At 40.4% G+C, this 23,767-nt stretch overlaps 1 protein-coding gene and 1 non-coding gene across 4 annotated transcripts in view; both read left to right on the top strand.

Annotated features, from left to right (window-relative positions):
* HEATR3 (HEAT repeat containing 3) overlaps positions 1-4,845 on the top strand; it is a 40,798-nt gene extending 35,953 nt beyond the window's left edge. For all 3 annotated transcript variants that reach the window (XM_030298139.1, XM_030298138.1, XM_030298140.1), the window contains one exon: positions 4,022-4,845. In XM_030298139.1, coding sequence (XP_030153999.1) covers positions 4,022-4,144 — 123 coding nt within the window. In that variant the 3' untranslated portion in view covers positions 4,145-4,845. The remainder of the gene's footprint in view (positions 1-4,021) is intronic.
* Positions 4,846-21,878: 17,033 nt separating this feature from the next.
* On the top strand, positions 21,879-21,985 carry LOC115503608. The gene has a single exon (XR_003965443.1). It is a non-coding gene; the product is annotated as a U6 spliceosomal RNA (small nuclear RNA).
* The last annotated feature ends 1,782 nt before the right edge of the window (positions 21,986-23,767 follow it).

Raw genomic sequence — 23,767 nt, 5'->3', positions numbered from 1 at the left:
GTAGAAGCACTGAAGTCTGTTGCCTACAAAGCACTTTCGTATACATTGTAAACTTATTTTATATCATTAGAGGTAATTTATTACAGCTGGATTTCCACATTATGAGTATTTCCCTTTGATGCTCTGAAAAAAGGGCAAAGTCCAGGCTGATCTCTGTTGGAGAATGTAGCTACCTTCATTGGCCCATTTATTTACTTATTAGTTTGTTTATGTTTATTTATTTATTTTGAGATAAAGACAGAGCACATGAGCAGGGGAGGGGCAGAGAGAGAGGGAGAGAGAGAATCCCAAGCAGGCTCTGCACTGTCAGCACAGAGCCCGACGCAGAGCTCGAACCCACAAACTGTGAGATCATGACTTGAGCCGGATGCTTAACTGACTGAGCCACCCAGGCTTCCCCTTTTTATTTATTTTTTGTTTCAATAGAAACACCAAAACTAACTTTCAGTTAAAAAGTAATTTTCAAATACTTGGTGGCTGGGGGAAAGCAACCAGTAATTTAAAAAAAATTTTTTTTAAGTTTTATTTGTGTGAGAGAGAGGGCAGGGAAGGGGCAGAGAGAGAGAATCCCAAGCATGCTCTGCGCTTACAATGAACTGTGAGATCATGACCTGAGCTGAAATGAAGAATTGGATGCTCAACCTACTGAGCCACCCAGGCGCCCTGCAACCAGGAATTTTAAAAACAGCCTTGAATCACATGTCTACAAGTTTAAGTTTACCATTCTCCACTTACCTAAGTCTCCATTTCTGGGAGTGCCCAGCTATCTCAGTCTGTGGAGCATGCAACTCTTGATCTCAGGGTTGTGGGTTCAAGCCCCATGTCAGGTACAGGGTTACTTAAAAATAAATAAATAATAATGATAATAAAAATAAATAAATACAAAATCTCCATTTCTAAATTATGTCATTTTGAGAAATAAAAATACTTGTATTTTTTGCTTTTAGATTTTAAATTAAACAGTTGCTTTAAAATCTTTGTCAAAAGAATAGAGGTTTTGGTGAAAAATTAGCCTACTTCTGTTGTTTTCCAGTATATTTCTTTTATCTAACAGGCTTTTAATGCAGATTTCAGTTCTCGAGGAGAGAACTCTGTGATAACTTTTTAGGAGAATGTGACTGTATGTCTAATAATTTAATAACTGTGAAGTAACTGCTTGAGCTAAAGCCAACCTTATATGTCTAATACCTTAAATTTTCTTAAGTTCTTTTGAGGCATAAAGAGTTTTCCAGAAGAAAAGAAAAACAGCAATGCACACCATGCACATTCTATGTCATAGTTACATCTGGAGTCAGTGTTGGTTTAAGAACGTCAGTATTGGGGGGTGCCTGGGTGGCTCAGTTGGTTAAGTGACCAACTTCGGCTCAGGTCATGCTCTCACGGTTCGTTTATTCAAGCCCCAGCTGTGCTGACAGCTCAGAGCCTGCAGCCTGCTTTGGATTCTCTTTCTCCCTCTCTCTCTGCCCCTTCCCTGCTCACACTCTGTCTCTCTCTCTCAAAAATAAATAAGCATTAAAAAAAAAATTAAAAAAAAAAAAGAACATCAGTATTGGTTTGTTTTTAACATTTTTATGTTTCAGCATCATGTATTTAAAAACGTAGTAATAGTGGCTGACATTTATTAAGATTCACCAGTGTGTAATTTAAGTTGAACGGTTTATCCCTAGTTGAGGCCTGTAGGCTTTTTTGTTTCCTGGGTTGTTGGGGTTTTTTTTAATTGAGATACATTTGACCTATAGCTTTGTATTAGATTTAGGTGTTCAGCATAATGATTTGATATGTGTACATATAGGGAAATAATTACTACAATAAGTTTGGTTAACATCCATCACCACACACAATTGCAATTTTTTTTTTCTTGTGATGAGAACTTTTAAGAACTTTTAAGCTTCTATGCTCATAGTAACTTCCAAATGTATGATCAGAGCTGCCAACTACAGTCACCATGCTGAACATGACATCTCCATGACTTATTTATCTTGTAACTGCAAGTTTGTGCCTTTTGACCCACTTTGCCCATGTTTGTCTGTTTTTTAAGCAGTGATGTTTTATTCTCCCCTGTTTTCTGCCTCACTGGTAACCACATTGAATGATGTTTCTCCACATAAAGACGGATGTGCATTAGCGTTTCCCCCTTTGTTATCCAAACCGTAGACTAACATATTCCCAATCCAGTACTCTGTGTGTTTTCACGTAACACTGTCTCCTAGAGATATTTCCATACCAATATTAGTGGGTGTGTCCAATTGTTCTTAGAGGGTACGGGGCCTTGAAACTTCTGAAAGAGGAGTCTGCAAGGCAAGGAGAAAATATCCCCTGTTTCCCTGCAGCTGCAAGGAAAGCAGATGTGGTTGAGCCTTCAAACTACAGAAACCAGTGTGTAGGGAGGAGTTATGTAAACTATGAACCAGCAAAATAACCCCTAACCTCTGTTCCGATTGATTTTCCTACTTAATATGCATTGCTCTGGTAATGATGTTTAATTGTTTTTCTTTTCTCAAAGGTATAAAGCCCTAGTGAAGTTTCTTTGTTAGCCAGAAAGGCAGCCTGTAGTTTTTCATATGAAGCTCCTCTGTGAATGAAGCCACAATTGCATTAAAGACTGTTTGGTATATATTTAGCCCCGAGTTGCATTTAAACACTATATAAGGGGTGCCTGGGTGGCTCTGTTGGTTGAACATTCGACTCTTTTCAAGTATATATATATTTTAAGTTTATTTTGGGGGGGGAGGGGCAGAGAGAGAGAGAGAGAGAGAAAGAGAGAGAATCCCAAGTAGGCTCACCACTCGGCACAGAGCCTGATGTGGGGCTTGAACTCCCAAATCATGAGGTCGTGACCTGAGCCAACGTCAGATGCTTAACCCAGTGAGCCGCCCAGCCTCCCCTAAAGATATTTTCTTTATTTTTTTATTTTTATTTTGAGAGAGAGGGGGTGCGCCAGCATGGGGAGAGGCAGAGAGAGAAGAGAGACAGAGAATTCCAAGCAGGCTCTGTGCTGTCAGCTCAGAACCCAGTGCAGCTTGGTGTCAGGAACCAGGAGATCACGACCTGAGGCAAAATCAAGAATTGAATGCTCAGGGGTGCCTGGGTGGCTCCTTCAGTTAAGTGCATCTGACTTGAATTTTGGCTCAGGTCACGATCTCACATGGGATCATGGGATCGATCTCTGCATTGGGCTGTGTGCTGACAGTGTAGAGTCCGCTTGGGATTCTCTGTTTACCTCTCTCTCTGCCCCTCTCCTGTGCATCTGCACGTGTTCTCTCTCTCTCTCTCTCCCTCCCTCTCTCTCTCTCTCTCTCTCTCTCTCTCTCAAGTAAACATTAAAAAAAGAAGAACCCACTTATACAATGCATTTTAACTAAAGAACTTCTCTAGAGCGGTGCCTCTCGAAATTGCCCTGTGATCAGCAGCATCGTAATCACCTGGTGTTTTGTTACAAATGCAAATTTCCAGACCCAAGTCCAGACATGCTGAAAATCAGAAACTGTGGATGGGCCCACCCATCTGTTTTTGTTTTTGTTTTTGTTTTTATGTATGTATGTATGTATTTGTAGAGAATGCGCCTGAGTTGGGGAGGAGCAGAAAGAATCCCAAGCAGACCCCAGTGTGGGGCTTGAACTCTTGAACCATGAGATTACGACCTGAGCCTAAGTCAAACGTTTAACCGACTGAGCCACCCAGGTGCCCTATGTTTTTTTAACAAGCTTCCAGATGATACTGTTGCATGCTAAAATTTCAGAACCACTGCTCTAGACTGGAGGCGAGGTCTAGTTTATATACCATAAACCTTATTCTTTGGAACGCTACAATTCAGTCGTTCTTGTAACTGTTGTTTACAAGGTGCATAATCTTACTTTATCTTTATGGGTCACATACTATATTCTTTTACCTTGGAAAGTGAGAATCTTTCACCATATTCTAGCAGCTCTTTTTTTCTGAAAATAAATACACCCAAAATCAAATGCTATCTTATCTAAAGGAATTAGTAATATATGTCAAATCACATATGATTTTTTGGCAGATACGAAAAGAAGGGAGAGGTAAATACAGTCCAGATCAGCTGTGTGTTCTCGACAATGTGAAGATGAATTTGAGAAGGTTTGTCGCTTACCAAGAAACTGTTGAGAAAAGACTGACTACTTGAACTACTGAAAGACGAGTTCTTGCCCCAAGTGTTCAATGCTAAAAAGTACCGAAGGGTTTCCTTTGAGTGTATGTGTTTCTAAAAGTCATTTTTTACATCCCCATATCCTGTACATTAATTTGAAGTTTGCAAAAACTTCAAAACCTGTTGGAAACTCTCTTTTGAGCTCTGGGATCTCTGTGGCATTTCTAGTTTCTGTAAGTGATGTTTCCTGCATGTTTTAATCACTGGAAACACGAAGAGGAGAAGAGTAGAAACACAAAGGAATCTCAGGTGGCTCTTCATCAGCAGCAAAGAAACTTTCAAACAATCATGTTTTCCTTGAATTTTGCAGGAAGAGAAAATCCAAAGCATTGCTTGGATGCTCTTTAAAGCAAGTATCATTTTATATGTGCTGCCAGAGTGAGCAAGCCAAGTATCATTTTATATTAGAGGAATCTTTAACTAAATATGAAGACAAGCTTTTAAAAAGGATTTTGGTATGAAGTAAAGCAATTACATTTACCTTTTCTGAAGAAGTGAGTGGATTGAGTTTGTATTCCAGCTATTTAGTAGAATATACTAATGAATTAATGAGACCATTGTCATCCTCTACAAATGGAGCTGATCAGTTACTGCTGTGTAACATCACTCCTTGTTTAATTTGATATGGAATCAATTAGGAGAGAATATTTTTCAATAAATAACTTGGTAATTGAAAACTTTGTGTCTTACAAAGTCTTTTTTAAGATACCAGATAATCCTGTTCCTGGGTTGTTTGCTTGCTAATGGATATTGCTTTGACTCTATGTGAGACATTAAAAAGACTTAGAGCAGGAATCCCCAGCATTACTCTTCAGTGTCCTTGCATTAATAGGGTGACAGCTGGAGCAGGGGATGGGGGAGTTTCAGTGACATCATTGTCTGAGGGCGGAGGGGGGTGGGGGGGTGGTGGTTCTGGACCAGCTCCATTGTCCATTCATTTGCCTGATCAGAAGAGTTGTTGATGAAGATTTGGAAATTTCCCCACAGTTGATCTCAGTTGTCCTGTTAAAAGGCCCAGTACCTAGTGTAGGGCTTACCTTTCTCATCTAGGTAACATCTGTCACTTCACACACTTCAATTTTTTTCCTTGTGATGAGAACCTTTAAGATTTACTCTCTTAGTAACTTTCTAATACACAATACAGTGTAGCTATTGTCACCGTCACATTACATCCCCATGACTTATAACTGAAAGTTTGTACCTTTTGTCTCCCTTCACCCATATTGCCATTCCCCCCCCCCCCCCCACACACACACTTCAGGCAACCACCAATATGTTCTCTGTATCTATGAGCTTAGGTTTTTTTGTTGATTTCTCATATATGTGAGATCATACACTAATTTTCTCTAACTTAATTTCACTTAGCATAATGTCCTCAAGGTCCATACATATTGTTGCAAATGACAGGATTGCTTTCCTTGTGGCTGAGTAGTATTCCATTGTGTGTGTGTCAGGGGGTGAACACACACACACACATGCACACACTTTTTCTTTATTCATTGATGGACACTTAGCTTGTTTCTATGTCTTGGCTATCATAAATTATGCTGCAGTGAACATGAGATGTACAGATATATTTTTGAGGTAGTGTTTTAGTTTCCTTTGGATATATACTCAGAAGCAGAATTGCTGGGTCATATGGTAGTTTGTTTTCAGTTTTTTGAGGAATGTCTGTACCTTTCCACAGTGGTTGTACCAACTTACATTCCCACCAACAGTGCATAAGGGTTTCCTTTTCTGCACATCCTCACCAACACTTGTTTTCTTTTGGATACTAGTCGTTCTCACAGTTGTGAAGTGGTATCTCATTGTGGTTTTGAGAGGATTCTTTCAATGAAGAACAGCCTCAGACTTCTCTCTGCTTCAGATATTTACAGACTATAATTATTTTCAAGGAAAATAAAATGTCTAATTCTAGCACAGGCCCTAATACCTAGTAGGGTCTTGATGAATATTTGTTGAATGAATAAATGTTAGTGAGTTTCTGTTTTATTAAGCAACCTCTAAAGTAGTCGTCCCGTAGAATACTAGAAGGGGAGGTCTTACATAGAAAACATGCCATCCAGAAATTTCAGAGTCTAAGGCATTGGTAGTTTGGCTTGTATCGTTACATTTAATTTTGCTATTTGAACAACAGGGAAAGATGGGAAAAGATTAAATATACTTTGTGGCTCTGTTTACATAATAGCTCAGTAGAGCATGCAAAATTATTCACGGCACAGTATAATAGAAACTATCGTTTTCTCCTGTATGACTATAGGGAAAAAAATCTTTATTTTTATTTTTAATATTTGTTTCGAGAGAGAGAGAGGAGAGAGAGTGCACATGCACACACACACAAGCAGGGGAGGGGAAAATAGAGAATCCCAAACAGGCCCCGTGCTGTCAGCGCAGAGTCCAACGTGGGGCTCCATCCCACGACTGTGAGATCACAACCTGAGCCAAAATCAAGACTCAGATGCTTAACTGACTGAGCCACCCAGCCACCTCAAACAATCTACTTCAAACTATATTTATTTGTAAATCATCCAGAATAGTCCAGTAGAAATGAGCACTATTTTAAGTGTTGAAGTACAAACTCAGGTGAGATCCGTTGTTGTAGGAGATATTTTTAAGTGTTCAACCTACCATGGCATGTTTTCCCAAAGGAAATGAAAATCACTGCTTTACTTCTCATTTTTTTAACTTTTTTTTGGGGGGGGGGACCTTTAAGATGGAAATTATTTTATTTTATTTTATTTTAACTTTTTTAATGTTTTTATTTATTTTTAAAGGAGAGAGAGAGACAGGGCATGATCAGGGGAGGAGCAGAGAGAGAGGGAGACATAGAATCTGAAGCAGGCTCCAGGCTCTAAGCCGTCAGCACAGAGCCCGATGCAGGGCTTAAACTCACGAACTGTGAGATCATGACCTGAGCCGAAGTCGGATGCTTAACTGACTGAGCCACCAGGCGCCCTATTTTATTTTATTTTATTTTTTTTTAAATTTTTTTTTTTTCAACGTTTATTTATTTTTGGGACAGAGAGAGACAGAGCATGAACGGGGGAGGGGCAGAGAGAGAGGGAGACACAGAATCGGAAACAGGCTCCAGGCTCTGAGCCATCAGCCCAGAGCCCGACGCGGGGCTGGAACTCACGGACCGCGAGATCGTGACCTGGCTGAAGTCGGACGCTTAACCGACTGCGCCACCCAGGCGCCCCGCCCTATTTTATTTTAAAATAGAATTGATTTTGAAATAACAGTCCTTTAATTACATTTCTTTATTTGCAATTTTATCTCTTGCTTTTATTTAGCCTTTTGAAGAAGTACCTTTGAGTTGTCAGGATAGGGAAGGGCCCTTATCTTTTCGGCATTCCTGTTCACCCAGTTCTGCTGGAGGCTTCCTGCCTTTTCGAAATTGCATGGACCAATATTTGATTGTATTTAGCCAATAGATAGGACATGAGCAATTTTACAACTCACTTCACAATATCCAGAAATTCTTTATTTTCAGGAACAATAATAAAATCATACTATAGTATTTTAAAATACCCACTTTGAGCAGAAGACTCCTTGTCTGTGCCATTTGATTTTTGTGAAGTATGGATTTCTAGTACATGTATAGCCCATACATCTGTCCCCTCAAAAGAAAGTTTTTCATTGTTTCTGTCCTATTAATGCTTTAAGTCTTCTAAATAGACCATGATACTCATAGATTGTCTGTTACCAAAGAAATTCTTGGCCTCTTGGATGATTCCACCATAGGACTTGGAAAGTTGTGAAGCCTGTGGACAAATGGTGTCTTCTTTTCTGGGGCAGCTTATTAGACCATCCTTATGACTGTACTGGGTCCATTGTGCCCTGTGCCTGTATTTACTGTCCACTTATAGACCCTGATCCGCCTCCCCTCTTGTCAATTTTGTGACCTACCCTAGAATTTTATAATAAACTTTATTTTTTTGATAGCCACCATGAATTTTTGCTGCGTATAGCCGGAAAATGCCTGTAATTTTCTAGAACTTTTTCTGGACATATCCATCTATACATCCATCGAATAATACATTGTTTCTGTAATGGGAACATACTGTTCTATAACTTGGCTTTTTTCTTTAACAGTAATTTATGAATGTATTGTTATGTCAGAATCATCGTTAGGTCTAATGGTAGCCTTTTCTTTTTGAAAATGAAAACTACTTCATTTCTATTAGATGTTCTGTTAGATCTTAGTTTGATAGGTTGGGGTAAGGTTTGCTTTTCTCTGCCTGTTCTTGAGACAGCATTTTTAAACATTCTTTTGAGTCTTCCGGTGGTTTGGAGAGTTTAATCTTCTCATTTGTTGAACCTAATCCCAAATTGTATACAAAATAAACTCATAGGAAAATAAATAAATACATACATAAGCCCATAGAAACTCTGGGATGAGGACCAAAGACTTAGAAATCTAGTACTGGTTTTACAGTAGTAATTCTCACCCTTTTTCAGGTCATTAATTTCACTTAGAATCTGATGAAAATCATAGACTCCTCAACTAGATGCACTGCATTAATTATCTTTTGTGTAACAAGTTACCCTGAAATTGGTAGCTTAAAATAATGAAATTTATTATCTCTTAGTTTCTGTGGGCCAGGAATTCAGGAGCCACTTAGCTGGGTGTTTCTTCCTCAGGGTCTCACGAGCTTGCAGCAAAGATGCTGGCCATGGCTGCAGTCAACTGAAGTCTTGACCGGTGCTGGGAGATTTCTTCCAAGGTGGCTCACTCACATGGCTGTTGGCAGGAGGCCTCATTCTTCACTGTGAGTGTCATCATGACATAGCACCTGGCTGCCCCCAGTGTCAGTGTTCCAAGAGAGAGGAGGAGAAAGCTAGTCTCACAAGTGACATCGTCTCTTTTGCCACATTTTTATTTGTTAAGTCACTAAGTCCAATCCATACTCATGTAGAGGAAAATTAAGTTGCGCTTTAAAAAAAAATTTTTTTTTAATGTTTATTGATTTTTGAGACAGAGAGAGAGAGACAGAGCTGGTGCGCCATCGGGGGAGGGGCAGAGAGAGAGGGAGACAGAATCCCAAGCAGGCTCTGCCCTGTCAGCACGGAGCCCGATGCGGGGCTTGAATGCACAGACCATGAGATCATGACCTGAGCCAAAATCAAGAGTCAGATGCTTAACCAGCTGAGCCACCCAGGCACCCCTAAGTTGCACTTCTTGAAGTGAGATGTATTAAAGAATTGTTAGATGTAGACATATTTTTTTTTCAAAGTTTTTTATTTGTACGTATTCAAAGTATTTTATTTTTAAGTAATCTCTACCCCTGATGTGGAGCTTGGACCTACAACCCCAAGATCGAGTCACATGGTCTACCGACTGAGCCGGCTGGCTGCCCCAGTAGACATATTTTGAAATCACCACCTGCACATACCTTTATATTTTGCTTAGGGGTTCAGAGTGTTTTTGGATTTATTTGATTTATTTGATTTATTTACCTGATTTATGGGCATCAGGTTGAGAATTGCAATTTTGTACTGCAGTTGGTTACTCTTCAAGGTTTAAGTTAGAAGGTGTTCTGAGCAACTCTAGATGCAATTGTTTCTTAATAAATATTACACAGATATTTACCACCGTTTTAGTTTTTCTTCCCAATGAATGAAGTGAAAGTAGTTGAAACATGAAGTAACTCTTTTTTTTTTTTTAAATTTTTTTTTTCACGTTTATTTATTTTTGGGACAGAGAGAGACAGAGCATGAACGGGGGAGGGGCAGAGAGAGAGGGAGACACAGAATCAGAAACAGGCTCCAGGCTCTGAGCCGTCAGCCCAGAGCCCGACGCGGGGCTCGAACTCACGGACCGTGAGATCGTGACCTGGCTGAAGTCGGACGCTTAACCTACTGCGCCACCCAGGCGCCCCAGAAACATGAAGTAACTCAAGTTTCTAACTTGCTTTTATGTGCAATCATTTCAATGGTTTCCGTTACTCACAAGATACAAAGATGTGGGGTTCGAACCCACGAACCGCAAGACCATGACCTGAGCTGAAGTCAGATGTTTAACCGACTGAGCCACCCAGGCGTCCCCCAGCATAATTATTGATGGCACTGTATTTGACTGCCAAAACGGCCCTGGATGAAGATTAAAATAAATTGATGAGACACTGTGAGATCTAGAATTGGGGATGGGACCAGGATAGAAAGAGCTACAATGGACTGAGACAACTGACCATGTCCAACTTGCGATGTGGAGTAGATGATAGCGTTTTATCAGCGTTAGATTCCCTGTTTCTATCACTGTAGTCATGAAAGAGAATGTCCTTGTAAAGGGGCAGGATGTCCCTTGACTTACTCTCCAGTGATCCCGAAAAATAATCATTTATATATAAATGTAGAGAGAATCACGAAGCAAATGGACAAAAGGTAAACAAACAGTAAATCGGGAAAGGGTACATGGACTTCTCTGAACTATCCTTGCAACTTCTCATTGTTTGAAATTATATTAAAATAAAAACTTAGAAAATGAATATTTAAAAGGCTGAAAAGTACTCTAGTTTAGACATTAAATTATAGGATTATCCTACCCGTAATTCCTTGCATAGCCTGGTCCTGCTTGACCTTCTGGTCTCCTGTTCTGCTCTCTGCCTCACTCTAAGCTTCAGCCATTCTGTCCTTTACTCATTTGTGTGAGCATGTATATGCATACCCACTACCGGGCTTCTTCCTCCTTGCCCCAGGCCCCCTCCCCCTCTCCCCTTTCATCTAGTTATCTAATCGTCCTTCAGAACTCCCAGGGGTGCCTGGCTGGCCCAGTCAGTAGAACACTCGACTCTTGATCTCAGGCTTGTGAGTTGGAGCCCCACGTGGGGTGTAGAGATTACTTACAAATAAAATCTTAAAAACAAACAAACAAAAACTCAGTTCGATTAGCAATTCCATAGGGAAACTTTCTCTAACCCTTTAGACAAGATCAGGGGTCACTATTCTAGACACTAAGAGCGTTTACCCTTTCTTCATAAAGCACTTCATTCTTTTTTTAATTTCTTTTTAAATTTATTTTTTGGAAGAGTGCAGGCAGGGGAGGGGCAGAGAGGGGGACGAAGATCTGAAGCAGGCTCTGTGCTGACAGGCTGACAGCAGTGAGCCCGATGTGAGGCTTGAACTCATGAACCACGAGATCAGGACCTGAGCCAAGGTCGGATGCTCAACCGACTGAGCCAACTGAGCCACCCAGGTGCCCTAAGAGCATTTCATTCTTGTTCAGATTTATTGAAGCTCCTAACTGTGTGCTGGGCATTCTGCTAGATACTGAGGACACCAAGGTAAACAAATACAGCCCTTGTCTCGCAGAGGTTAAGGGCTAGTAGGAGACATACAATCTATGTAAAATTACAGATATGACAAATGCTACCAAGGGGGAGGGTACCTGATGCTACGAAGCTACATGGGAGACTAGGGAAGACTTTCCTGAGAAACGATAGAAGCAGTTAACTAAGGGAAAAAGCAGGGAGAATAGTTTCCAGGAAGAGAGAACAGCATGTACAAAGATCCTGGGGCTAGAGAGAGTGAGACAAGGATGAGGGGCCAGTAGAAGCTCCCCTGTGGTGGGTGTTCCTTGCTGGGTATGACCAGTGAGGCAGGTGGGGACCAGACTGCCAGGGTTTTTTAAGATGTCGCATCTTTATCTTACAAGCAAATGGGAAAATAAAGTCCTTCAAATACTTTTCAGCAGAAACGGATAGAGAAGAGGGATGATATGATCACACTACAATCTTGGAAACCTCTGCTCTGGCTACGAAGTGAAGAAAAGATTAGAGGTGAGCCAGAGAGAAACAGGTAGAACAGCCAGGAGGTTACTGGGGTGGTCTGGGAAATAGGTGGTGTTGGTTCTGATCAGGGTGGTGTTGATGAGGTAGAAAGTTACAACCGCAGGTGGTAATGGATTAGACACAAGGGGGAAAACAGCAAGATGGAGGAAGGCATCAAGGTTGACTCAAGTTTCTGGCTTGTCACCAAAATAGGAAACACCAGAAGAGGAGTAGGCTGGAGGAAAACTGATGAGTTTATTCTGTTATTGTATCAGATAAGATGTTTTTGAGTGTAAACAACAGAAAACATGGATCTACTGTCTTAAATTGTAATGAGCTTACTATCTCACTTAAAATCCAGTGAGGGCTGGTTGATTCAGAAGCTCATTGGCATCATCAGATCTCCAGTCTCTTTCCCCATTTTTTTCTTCCTTCTTCAGCATACAGGGTAGCTCCCTTTTGTGGTTGGAAGACGGCTGGAGACATCAGTGTCCAGAGCCAGGAAAGGGACTTTCTCCTTGTTTTGTCTCTTTAAGGGCTGAATACTTGTCCCAGAACCCCCCGCAGCAAACCTCCCCTCTGTATCAGCCATAGTACTTGATGTTATATGCTGTAACAAACAATCCCAATGACCATGTGGCTCAACACAATAAAAATTTATTTCCCACTCACATTCCAGTTCTGTGCAAGCTGGGTGGCTCTCTTGGGAATCTAGGATCCTTCTTTTACATGCTTCCACGATATTGGAGTCATTTTCTTTTAGCCTTATGGGTGACTAAGGAGAGAGTGACCTAAGGATCTCACTTGCATTTTAGGGCTAAGGCCCAAAGTGGCAACTATTATTTTTGCCCACATTGCATTGGCCAAAACCAGTTCCCCACCCTAACCTAACAGCATAGGAGGCTGAGAAATGGAGTCTTAGTCTGTGCCCCAAAAGAGGAGCCAGAATTGGTCAGCATGTAGCCAGTCTGTTGTATCCTCACATGTCAGCAGGCAGAATTGGGTCAAATACCTCTTTCTGCTTCTACCACTGATAAGGGGATGGAATTACTGTGGTTGGCTTATATTAATCATATCTCTGTGAGTCGAGATTTTCCTCCTATACTTCAATCAGAACAACATGTTGCAAACGATTGAACACAAAAGCAGCACTTACTGGGGCCATCTTTCAGCCACAGAAGGGAGTTAATCACCCCCTTCACTGGATTTTTTATAAGATAAAAAAGTCATTATGGTTTAAACCAGTTGATTCACATTTTCTGTTATTTGTACAGAATGGAAGTGGAAACCATATGACCCTCTTAATAGATGAAAAAAAAAATTTGAAAAAAAAAAATCTAACACTCTTAGCAAACTAGCAGTAGAAGACTTTCTTAACCATTTAAATAACATCTACAAAAACCCAACAGCTGATGTCATACTCAATGATGAAAGATTGAATCATTTTTGCCTAAGATCAGAAATGTGGCAAGGATTTTCATTCTGACCACTTATATCCAATATTATATTGGAAATCCTAATCAGTGTAATAAAGCAAAAAAAAAAAAAGTAAAAGGAATATGTATTAGGAAGAAGCAAGACTGACTTTATTTGCAGTTGTCATGTATTTAGAAAATTCTTAAGAACATACAAAAAAGCTACTAGAATTAGTAAACTTAGTAAGATCACAGGATACAGGATCAACATTAAAAAGTCCATTGTATTTCTATATACTAGCAATGAGGAATCCAAAAAGGAAATTCAGGTAATAATCGTATTTGTGTTAGCATCCAAAAATGTATGAAGGAATAAATTTATAGAAGATACATAATAGATGTGCATTGAAAACTACAAAACATGGTTGAGAGATGTTAAAGAAAACCTACATGAATGGAAAAAGTGCATGGATTGGAAGATGACATCTCTCCCCAAACTGCTGTATAGCTTCAAGGCAATCCCAATCAATGTCTCAGCAAGCTTTTCTGTAGAAATTGACAACCTGACTCTAAAATTTATGTGGAGGGGCACCTGGGTGGCTCGGTCAGTTGAGCATCTGACTTCAGTTTAGGTCATGATCTCATGGCTCATGAGTTCAAGTCCTGCATTGGGCTCTGTGTTGACAGCTCAGAGCCTGGAGCCTGCTTCGGATTCTGTGTCTCCCCCTCTCTCTCTGCCCCTCCCCCACTTGATATCTCTCTCTCCCTCCCTCCCTCCCTACCTCTCTCTCTGTCTCTCTCTCTCTCTCAAAAATAAACATTAAAAAAACTTAAATTAAAAAAATAAAATTTATGTGGAAATGCAAAGGACTTAGAATATCCAAAACAACATTTTAAAAGGTGAACAAATTTGGAGAACTTCTACTACCTGATTTTAAAACTTATTGTAAAGCTATAGTGATTGAGACAGTACCATATTGTCAGAAGGAAAGACATAAAGATCATTGGAATAAAATTGAAAGTCCAGAAACAGACCGATAATTATATGGCCAAATGCTTTTCCACTAAGGTGCCAGATTAATTCAATAGAGAAATAATAGTCCTTTTAGTAAAAGTGCTAGAAAAACTGAAATCTATATGGAAAGAGATGTATTCAAGAGTCAAAGCTTAATAAAATTTAATACTTTTTACTAATTCATTAAGCACATTTTTAAAAATTTCAGTCTACTGCAGTGCCTGGGTGGCTCAGTCAGCTGAGCGTCCAACTCACGATTTTGGCTTGAGTCAATCTTATGGTTCATTGGGATCAAGCTGAGCATTGGGCTGTGTGCTGACATTGTGGAGCCTGCTTGGGATTCTCTCTCCCTCTCTCTCTGCCCCTCCCCTGCTCTGGCATGCACACTCTCACTCTCTCTCAAAATAAATAAATAAACATTAAAAATAAATAAAATTTCAGTATGCTTAACATACAGCATCAAGCACATTCTTAAGTACAGCTGCCTCTTTTTTCTGTAAGTGCATGATAGGGAAGAATACAATTACTATTAGTAGAGTTGGTGCCAATGCCTTGATTCATAGTAGTCATAAGCAGTTTTATGAGCCCTTGCTTTTGTGTCTACAGATCAATATGTCAACACAGCAAAAAAGGCAAGTCATGGGGCCCTTGGCTGGTTCAGTCAGTGGAGCATGCGACTCTAGACCTCAGGGTTGTAAGTTCAAGCCCCACATTGAGTATAGAGATTACTTAAAAATCTTTAAAAATTGGGGTGCCTGGGTGGTTCGGTTGGCGGAGCGTCTGACTTCAGCTCAGGTCATGATCTCACGGTTCATGGGTTTGAGCCCCGTGTCGGGCTTTGTGCTAATGGCTCAGAGCCTGGAGCCTGCTTTGGGTTCTGTGACTCCCTCTTTCTCTGCCCCTCCCCCACTCACACTCTCTCTGTCTCTCAGAATAAACATTAAAAAAAATTTTTTTAAAGGGCAGTTACATTTTTATATTTTTGCAAAAATAGTTATGACCTTGTGGGACCCTTAAAAGGATCTGTGGAACACACTTTGAGAACTGCTAGTCTAGAAAGAGGTAAAAAGAGAAAAGGAGGACTGAGACCAAGACTTGAAGATGTCCTGGTTGGAGGATGAACCTGAAGAGAAACGCAGAAGGAATAACTTAAGAGGTAGGAGAAAATCCAGAAGAGTGAAAAGGCAGGGAAGCCACAAGATTGCTTTTGGAACATGGACAGAGCCAATCATGTGGAATATGGATTAAGGTCCACTGAGAGGAGAGATGAAGAAGGTCCCACTGTTGAGGCACATGGATGTCACTGGTGATATTAGCAACAGCTGTCTCTACAAAGTGATTCCAGGTCTGAAGTCAGATTTGAGGAAGGTGGGGAAGTGAAGCTGGTGCGGGGGGGAGTCTTCAGGGGGATTTGTCAAGGGCAAAAAGAGACCAGCCGGCAGCTGAGGGTTGGAGTCACCATTGCTCATTTACTCTCAGTGAATGAAAGAATGAATGAATTGGTGATGCATTGGATGTGGACGATAGAGCAAAAGAAAATCCTGTGGCTGGGTGGCTCAGTCAGTTAAGGGTCCAACTCTTGATTTCACCTCAGGACATGACCTCGCTATTCATAGGTTCAAGCCCCACATTGGGCTCTGCGCTGAGAGTGTGGAGCCTGCTTGGGATTCTCTCTCTTTCCCTCTCTTTCTGCCCCTCCCCTTCTCTCTGCCTCTACTTCCCCTACCCTCGCCACGTGAGCACGTGTTTCTCTCTCAAAAATAAATACACTTAAAAAAAAAAATCCCAAGGGGACACCTGGTTTCTAGCTTCTGGAACTAATCATATAATGGTCTATTTCTTGAGATGGGAAACTAAGGCCCAAGTGTGGTAGAACATACCTGTAGTTTGAGTTGAGAAAGAATTTGCCTAGAAAATTTTAATTTCCTTTTTAAGGATGTTGTTTTTTTCCCCCCCATCCTCATAACCCATTTACTACTTCTGTTGGTAAGAAGCATTGAGAGTTTCCAGGTCTTGGGTTATATGCTTTTTCTAGTTAAAAGTTCCCTTAGTTAAGAAAAAAAAAAAAGTTCACCTTAGTTTTACTATCTAACCAAAAAAATGTTATGTCTTTATATAGTAGAAGATTCTCAAATTTTGCCCTATTAGAGAAATTTGTATCTTTTTTTTTTTTTAATTTTTTTTTCAACGTTTTATTTTATTTTTGGGACAGAGAGAGACAGAGCATGAACGGGGGAGGGGCAGAGAGAGAGGGAGACACAGAATCAGAAACAGGCTCCAGGCTCTGAGCCATCAGCCCAGAGCCTGACGCGGGGCTCGAACTCACGGACCGCGAGATCGTGACCTGGCTGAAGTCGGACGCTTAACCGACTGCGCCACCCAGGCGCCCCGAGAAATTTGTATCTTTAATTGAAACTATTTTGGCTCACTTAATTGATCATTTTCTTAATTTAATGAACAGAATTAAATTGAGTTATGCTTTTTCTATGCAGAGTGAGAAATTATAAGCAAGTGGTTTCCAGTATTTGCTTAAATGTATTTTTATCCTCCCTAATCTTATATAGGGATCCTAATTTTGAGAACACAGCTGCCCTAAAATTTTAACATTTTCAGCGATATATGCCTGTCCATGAAAAGAACAAATTCTTTTGAATAAAGGAGCTTCTTTAATTACTTCCATTTAGTATGAAATCAGGAAAAACACTTTGCTACTCTCATTTATAGGGACCAATTTCTGGAGTTTATTTAACATAAAAGACAAAGTTATTCAAGTAAAATCAAAAGAAATTAAGAATTTTTTTAATGAATGCTATTGAACTAATTGGAATAGTGGATCGTTTTTAGGGCCACCAGATTTTAAATTACAGACAGCAGAACAGGTACAGGACACAGAGCTGAAATGATTTTACAAAACTGTTTGAAATCATTGCCTGACTTTTTTCCTTTTTTATTTCTTTAAAAAAATTTTTTTTTAATGTGTATTCATTTTTGAGAGACAGAGACAGAGCATGAGCAGGGAAGGGGCAGAGAAAGAGGAGGAGACACAGAATCTGAAGCAGGCTCCAGGCTCTGAGCTGTCAGCACAGAGCTGGATGCGGGGCTCGAACTCACAAACTATGAGATCATGACCTGAGCCAAAGTCAGACACTCAACCGACTGAGCCACCCAGGCACCCCTTTCCTTTTTTATTACAAACATCAGTGTACAAAGTCAGAAAATGTTTAAAATTGTCTCAGTGTTTAAAACATTACACACTCTAATAACAAAATCAACTATATTATGCAATTATTTTCACTAAAATTTGCACATGAATTTAATGCATCTCACAGTTCGATAAAATATCCTGATAAACCATCCCCTTCCTCCAAAATTTAAAGCCATATGAACGATATGGAAGTTTTCACTTTTGGTCTTTCACGTTGAATTATAAGGTAGAATAAGTTCTGGAAAATTCAAAACATGACCTTTTCCCATTGCTCTATTGAAAGAAGTTATAATTCCTTTAAATTTTTTAAAATAAGTTTTATTTTTTTATTATGCTTTTAAAGTTTATTTATTTATTTTGAGAGAGAAAGAGAGCAATAGTGGGAGAGGGGCAGAGAGAGAGAGGGAGAAAGAGAGAATCCCAAGCAGGCTCTGTGCTGACAACATGGAGCCCCATGCAGGGCTTGATCCCAGGAACAGTGAGATCATGACCTAACTAAGAGTCGGATGCTTAACTGACTGAGCTACCCAGGTGCCCCTCCTTTAATTTTTTAACGTTATATTTAACATACATATCATAAAACAGGTTTACATGTATCTGATAAATAATTAATGCCAGAAAAGTCCGTGAAACATTTTTGTGTCTTCCATTTCCTCCCCCAAAGGTACCCCTACTGGTTTTGCATTCAGCCTTCCAGAAATTCTCTTCACATAACAAAGGACATATATTTGTTCTTCTCTTGTTTTGGAATGCGAATGGTAGCTTACTCTTCACACTGTTCAATACCTTGATGCTGTTAGTTAATATCTTAGAGATCTTTCTGTATCAACATGTACAGAACTGCCCTCATTCTTTTTGGCAGCTCTATAGAATTCCATTGAAGGGTTGGAACCACAATTTAGTCTTGTCTTAGAGAGGAAGCCAGCCCTGATCTCTAATCTAAACGATTAGACTCTGGAGCCAGACAGTGTGGGCTCCAATCCTGACTCTACCCCCTTCTCACTGTGTAAACTTGGACAAATGACTTAATTTCTGCACCTCAGTTCTCTCATCTGAAAAAGGTAATAATGAATAATGACAGTGCCACTGAACAGGTTTGTTGTTGAGGGTTGAGTGACTGAATATTTGTAAGACACAGAACAGTGCCTAACATGTTAAATGCTATACAAATGTTCTTAAGTAGATGGATATGTAGATTGTTTCTAGTCTTTTGCTACTACAGATAATGCTGCAGTGAATATTCTATTACTTGTATGACTGGGCACAAGATCCTAGAGTTTGAATTGCTAAAGGGTAAAAAGAAAAATAATATATATATATACACCTTTTCTCTGATGTATTTTTCTTCTTTAGTACTTAAAACCATTTGACATATACATTAATTTTTTTATGTGTTTACTTATTTATTTCAAGAGCATGCATGAGCAGGGGAGGGGCAGAGAGAAAGAGAGTCTGAAGGAGGCTGTACGCTGATAGAACAGAGCCCGACTCAGGGCTCCATCCCATGACGTGAGATCATGACCTGAGCCGAAATCAAGAGTTGGACACATAACCGACTGAGCCACCCAGGCGCCCCTGACATATATAAATTTAGAACTTTGTATTTTTAAAAATTTTTAAAATATTTATGTATTAGTTTTGAAAGACAGAGAGACAGAGCGTGAGCGGGGGAGGGGCAGAGAGAGAGGGAGACCCAGAATCTGAAGCAGGCTCCAGGCTCCGAGCTGTCAGCACAGAACCTGACGCGGGGCTTGAACCCACGAGCCGTGAGATCATGACCTAGGCTGAAGTCGGACGTTCATCTGACTGAGCCAGCCAGGCACCCCAAGAACTTTGTATTTTTAATTGCCCAAATTGGCCCAAATTTCTTCTTTTAACATTTGGAAAGAAAAATGACAACCAGCAACCTGAGAAAACTTCCTGTGTTCTAGATTTTTAAAGACGGCTTTAGAAAGCACCAGGCATCTGGAAGCCACGTGTCCTGTAGCTCTCACCACGCTCTTTCCTGCTAGAGATGAAGAGGTGAGCAAGTCCCTGTTCCTCCCTGTCTGTGCGAGGGGGGTGCTTGCAGAGTCCCCGTAGAGAATGAAAGACCTGTGAGTCTCTGTGATCTGTGTAATGACATGGACGGCGGAATAAATTCTGGGGGAAAAAGAAGAAAAGAGGCCATTAAGTTTACTTAGAAGTTTCAGGAAGAAAGGTGTGGCAATGCTGCTTTGCACACATCTACCCTCATCCTTACCCCTTTGGTGCACATTGGTCTGACTTCCAGCTGCCAGTCCCCTGCCACTTCCTTGCCTGAGGTCTTTCTTTGGCCCCTAGGTCCTCCTTGGCCCCAACATGACAGCTCAGAAGTGTAAGGAGTGGATGACTCACCCATCCCCTGACCCGCCACCCTGAGAAAATCCCTCCATCATTGACTGGCAGGAAGAAGTGTGTAAATAAATACCTAGCACTCTTGCCCCCTCTGTGGGGTGGCTCTGAGATCCCAGAGTTCTCCCGCAGGATTAAGTCTTAGTCGCTCACACTGGGACCCTGTTTGAAAACAAACCTTTATTGCTGCCTTCCCTTCGCTATCTGATTTCCCTTCTCCCACGCTGATGTCTCCTGGGATCACCTGCCACATAAATTGCTTGCACTTGACACATTAGCTCAGTGTCTGCTTCTGGGAGAACCCAAAGCAACACAAAGCATATATTAAAGTTGTGTTTTAGGGGAGAAAATTGTGCATGTGTGAGATTTATAAATTCATAAATTTACATTCAGGGTGTGTAATAGCTTTGTGCATTAGCCATTCATGGAATAGCGTTAGTCAATGTGCAAGGCGATTATCTTAGATTTCTCGCCTTAGGATAGAAGATAATTCTCATTTCCAGTTATCAAATTAATTTCCTTCTGCAGATATCAAAGATTACTTAAGTCAGTTTATATCTCTATTTAATAGAAATTAATTTGATTTGAGATTAAATTATATTTCGTCTACTTAGGATCAGAACAATATAGTTGTTTGAACTGGGAAGACAATGTATTTAAAAATTCTAGGGGTGCCTGCATGGCTCAGTCAGTTAAGTGTGGGACTCATGATATTGGCTCAGGTCATGATCTCACAGTTCATGGGTTTGAGCCCTGCATCGGGCTCCGTGGTGACAGTGCAGGGTCTGCTTGGGATTCTCTTTCTCTGCCCCTCCCCTGCTTGCACACACACTCTCTCTCAAAAAATAAACTTAAAAAATTAAAAATTAAAGAAAATTCTAGTGGGAAAATCTGACGACACGCCCCACATTTGTCATGTCACTGCCAGTTACAGGGGAGGCAAGTTCAAGAGGGAAATCTCTCACCCTCAAACTGAAAATTGCCAGTGGGTTCTCAGCTCCAAACAGTGAACTTCAAGGCTACGTTTTGAGATCTAATCTAGGAATGTGTGGATGGAAATTCTTGCTGAACTACGGGTGAAAGTACAGCTGAAAAGCCCATTGCTAAGTTCTTACACAGCAGGAATGAGATGAAGTGAGACCCTGGAAAATCAGAGCAATAATAAACCCTGGTTTGAAGAACAGTGTTTTCATTTAGGAGAGACAACAAGTATAAAAAAATTTATAAGAACTTGCTTATCTAAACCGAGCCTCCTTTTCTGCATCTGTCAAGGGGGATCACCTTGATGATTACTTGGATAGGTCTGGGTATTCATTTATTTAAAAAAAATTTTTTTTAATGTTTATTTATTTTTGAGAGAGAGAGAGAGAGAGAGAGAGAGAGAGAGAGAGAGAGAGAATCCGAAGCAGGCTCCAGGCTCTGAGCTGTCAGCACAGAGCCCGACGCGGGGCTCGAACTCACGATCTGTGAGATCATGACCTGAGTCGAAGTCAGATGCTCAACCGACTGAGCCACCTAGGCACCCCTGGGGATTCATTTAAACAATAAAAGTAAGTCACCCCTGGGTGACTCAGTCGGTGAAGTGTCCAACTTCGGCTTAGGTCGTAATATCGCGGTTCATGAGTTCGAGCCCTGAGTCAGGCTCTGTGCTGACTGCTCAGAGCCTGGAGCCTGTTTCAGATTCTGGATCTCCCGCTCTCTCTACCCACCCCCTCTCAAAAATAAACATTAAAGGGTCCCCTGGGTGGCTCAGTTGGTTGAGTGTCTGACTTTGGCTCAAGTCATGATCTCACAGTTCATGAGTTTGGGCCCGAGTCGGGCTCTGTGCTGACAGCTCAGAGCCTAGAGCCTGCTTTGGATTCTGTCTTCCTCTCTGTGAGTTCCTCCCCCTGCTCACGCTCTGTCTCTCTCTCTCTCTCAAAAATAAAGATAAGTGCTGTCTTTGGCAGCACATATACTAAAATTGGAACGATACAGAGAAGATTAGCATGGCCCCTGCACAAGGTTGACAGGCAAATTCGTGAAGTGTTCTATGTTTTTTTGATCTGTCTAATCTGATACTAATAAAATATTGTTTTAATTACTGTAACTTTATAATAAATCTTGATATCTAGTACAGCAAGTCTCCCCACCTTGTTTTGTCTATTTAAATTGTCTTTGCTATTCTTATATGTTGGCATTTCTATTTTGAAATCATATTGCAAAATTCCACAGAAAAAAATTGGGGATTGTTTTGAAAGCAGAAGCAATCTGGAGAGAATTGAACACTTTTGCAATAATGAGTCTTCTACTTTAGAATCAAGATATATCTCTGTCTCTTTAGGACTTTAAAAATTTTACCACTATATTCTATTATACTCTGTTAGGAAGTTTTTCACAGATTTTGTTAAACTAATTCCTAGGAATCTGATATTTTGAATCTGCTATGGATGGTTCCTGTTCATAAAATTTATTTGCAAACTGCCACTTGAATTTAGAAATGCAGTTGATTTTTGTATGTGTCACCTTTGTTAATGTTACTTTGCTTAGTCATTTCATTCAGATTATTTCCCATATTTAACACTTTAATTGCTCCTTGTTCCTCCCTGCACCTCACTTTCCTTCTGTCTTAAGGTCACCCTTTAGTATTTGCCTGTAGTGCAGATCCACTGGCAACAAATCCTATCACTTTTCATGGTCTGAAAATGACTGTATTTAATCTTTTTTTTTCCCAGTTTGCTTGTTTGAACTGGAATCCTAATAAAATCTATATACATGATAATAAATAAATAAATAAAAATAAATAAATAAATACAGAAAAAAGGTAAACATTAAAAAAATACAAATAGGGGCGCCTGGGTGGCGCAGTCGGTTAAGCGTCCGACTTCAGCCAGGTCACGATCTCACGGTCTGTGAGTTCGAGCCCCACGTCAGGCTCTGGGCTGATGGCTCGGAGCCTGGAGCCTGTTTCCGATTCTGTGTCTCCCTCTCTCTCTGCCCCTCCCCCGTTCATGCTCTGTCTCTGTCTGTCCCAAAAATAAATAAAAACGTTGAAAAAAAAATTTTTTTTAAATAAAATAAAAAAAAATACAAATAAAGTTGTTATTAAACGACCTGCTTTTTTTTTTTTTAAGCAATACATTTTAAAAATTTTTTTTGAACGTTCATTTATTTTTGAGACAGAGAGAGACAGAGCATGAACGGGGAAGGGGCAGAGAGAGAGGGACACGCAGAATCGGAAGCAGGCTCCAGGCTCCGAGCCATCAGCACAGAGCCCGACGCGGGGCTCAAACTCACGGACTGCGAGATCGTGACCTGAGCTGAAGTCGGATGCTTAACCGACTGAGCCACCCAGGCGCCCCTAAACGACCTTCTTTTAAGAGGTAGAATGACATGAGCTTCTAGGAAGATCTTCCTGAGAGCAGTGTTTATACCAGCAAAAGATGGCCAGCTACCTACATGTCACTTTCACAGGGGTATGGCTATATCACTACAGCCCTGTCTCCATGTGCAGTTCTGTGTGGAGTTAAAAAAGGAGGCAAGTAGTCACGTGGACTAACACTGAGAGATGTCTAAGACTGTGGAGAAAAGAACATTACAGAAAAAAATGCTCACCTGTATTTTAAAAATATACTATATGATTTTATAAAGATACACATGTATGTGGCTATAAGTGTGTGTGTGTGTGTGTTGATTTTTTTATTTATTATTTGTCTCCCCTACTCGATAGTAAGCTCTATAAAGGCAGGGACTGTGTTTTATATGTTTTGTTCACCACTAGACCCTCAGTGCCCTTAGTAGGGGCTCAGTAGTTATTTTTATTTACTTTTGTGTGTATGTGTA

Source organism: Lynx canadensis, chromosome E2, assembly GCF_007474595.2.
Source record: "Lynx canadensis isolate LIC74 chromosome E2, mLynCan4.pri.v2, whole genome shotgun sequence".
NCBI classification, from domain to species: Eukaryota; Metazoa; Chordata; class Mammalia; order Carnivora; family Felidae; genus Lynx; species Lynx canadensis.
The sequence above is the reverse complement of the archived record's forward strand: the minus strand, read 5'-3'. Positions and strand labels throughout refer to the sequence as shown.